This window comes from Triticum dicoccoides, chromosome 7A (genome assembly GCF_002162155.2).
Source record: "Triticum dicoccoides isolate Atlit2015 ecotype Zavitan chromosome 7A, WEW_v2.0, whole genome shotgun sequence".
Lineage (NCBI taxonomy): Eukaryota > Viridiplantae > Streptophyta > Magnoliopsida > Poales > Poaceae > Triticum > Triticum dicoccoides.
In genome coordinates, this window is record NC_041392.1 from 656,862,246 (window position 1) to 656,864,400 (window position 2,155).

At 46.5% G+C, this 2,155-nt stretch overlaps 1 protein-coding gene across 1 annotated transcript in view; it reads right to left on the reverse strand.

Moving 5' to 3' along the window:
• The window catches only part of LOC119333812 (polyubiquitin), a 3,069-nt gene extending 1,634 nt beyond the window's left edge, over positions 1–1,435 (reverse strand). Inside the window, exons 1-2 of the mRNA XM_037606574.1 lie at positions 1,280–1,435; positions 2–265 (exon numbers count right to left, since the gene is read on the reverse strand). Of these exons, the coding sequence (XP_037462471.1) occupies positions 2–265 (264 nt within the window). The 5' untranslated portion in view covers positions 1,280–1,435. The remainder of the gene's footprint in view (position 1; positions 266–1,279) is intronic.
• Positions 1,436–2,155: the final 720 nt, after the last annotated feature.

Genomic DNA, 2,155 nt, shown 5'->3' on the forward strand with positions numbered 1-2,155 from the left:
TGGTCTTGCCGGTGAGTGTCTTCACAAATATCTGCATGCCACCACGGAGCCTGAGCACCAGGTGAAGGGTGGACTCCTTCTGGATGTTGTAGTCTGCCAGGGTGCGGCCATCCTCGAGCTGCTTGCCAGCGAAGATCAAGCGCTGCTGGTCCGGAGGGATGCCCTCCTTGTCCTGGATCTTAGCCTTGACGTTGTCGATGGTGTCGGAGGACTCGACCTCAAGGGTGATGGTCTTGCCGGTGAGGGTCTTCACAAAGATCTGCATCTGTAAATAACAAAGCACACAGAACCAGAGTTATAAACGGTACAGAGAAATCTGTAGGAGATCAAACAATACATGAGATGATACAACAGAGATGGAATTGTAACTAAGGAATCCCTTAGAATAAGCTAATCAAATGATTGACAGTGCTAACTTTCGGAAGAACCTATATCACAAATATATTAGCAGATTCATCAGCGAAATCTCTAGCCTCATGGGCAGTATATATTAATCAGTTAAACAGAACAAGCTGGCCAAGTCATGGCCGTATTAACAGTAATATCTTCTTCAAACCCACATGTATTTAAGAGTTGAATCAAAAGACTAAACAAGCAGCTACAGGGCCGAAACCACAAGAATAATGGAAATCTGCAGTGCGTCAAACTATAGATAAACCAGGCCACAGTACAAAGAATCCCCTAGACTAAGCTAATGGATTTCAGAGCATGCAGTGCTAAATTTTAGTATAACTCGACAGAAATATATTAGCAGATCTACAAGCAATCTTAGGCTCTTAGCCTCGCGGGAGCAATGCGAAGGTAACAGGTCAACGATAATATCAGACTCGTATTATTTTTTCAGAGTAGAATCGATGCACAGCTACAAGCAACTAGTACAAGGCTAACAGCAAGCAACAAGGTTACCAGCAAATTGCAGGCATACAAGAGCACTATGACGATCTATCAACAACCAGCAGGCATAATTACTTCTTTTAGGGGAATAGATATAGTCCAAACCAACAGCAACCGCATCCCAATCGACACATCTAATCAACAATCGAGAGAGAACAATCTACAATCGAGTCCAATCAACCTCGACTAACCAAACCGGCAGGAATCAGTCGACGATAACAGACTCGGCCCGCAGATCTACTCAATCCAATCCAAACTACTAACAGGAATCGAGGGGAACCAACAACAATTGATCAAGGTCAAGGTAGTCCTACTCCTAGGGACAATCCCAGGGCGCGCACATGACGATAGGGGGGAGGAGAAAACGGAGGGCTCGCATCCATACCTTGAGGAGGGGGACGAGAGAGCCTTGGCTTCGCTTCGATCGGAGGAGATTTCTCGGCGAGATCGGAGGGGGGCTGGATTGGATCGGATGTGTGGAGAGAAGACGGGAGGGGGCGGGGAATTTATAGCAGGCTCGGACGGGACGGGAGAGAAGGAAGAGGAGACACGCCACGCCTGACGTGTGGAGGACGGAGCGGATAGGCGGAGGAGGGAGAGGCGGTCGCGGAGTCGTTGGGGGTGTGACGCCGTTTGCTGCCGTTGGGGGTTTGGCTGATTGGTGGCCGTTGGAGTTGGACGCCGTTGGTGCAGTGGGCACTCACCGCGTGAGTCATGATCTTTCCTTCGCCGGCACGCACGGGATGAGGATATGCTTTTGATTTTATTTTATTTTTTCTTTGCGGGGATGTGGTTTCGAATTTTGTCTTGTATATAATCGTATTTATACTATATTATAGCTTTGCAACAAGATATTTTACGACTGGAAATATTTGACCCAATTTCTTGAATTTACATGATTTAATTTTATTATGTTAAATTGAGTTTGTGTTCTGAGCCCAAAAACACGGCTTGACATCGTGGATAAGAGTAGAGTGGTGCGAATATAATTTAGTAAGGATACTTAGACTCATTCATGAAAAAAAATGAATTTTCCACTAGTTGATGTGGGGTATCTAGAAGGCCTGCTAGAGCCATGGACACATGCACCCCATGTACGATGTCGATCTAAGATAACTAATCGATAGTTAAGATTAGAAGGCACGAGAAGATGGAAGGAGAAAAGAAAGGCGCTTGCAAAGGAGATGTATGGCATCGGTGTTGTTGTTGGAGGCGAGGCGAAGGGTTGACATCTGCGGGCGTGGGGAGGGAGAGGAGGGTC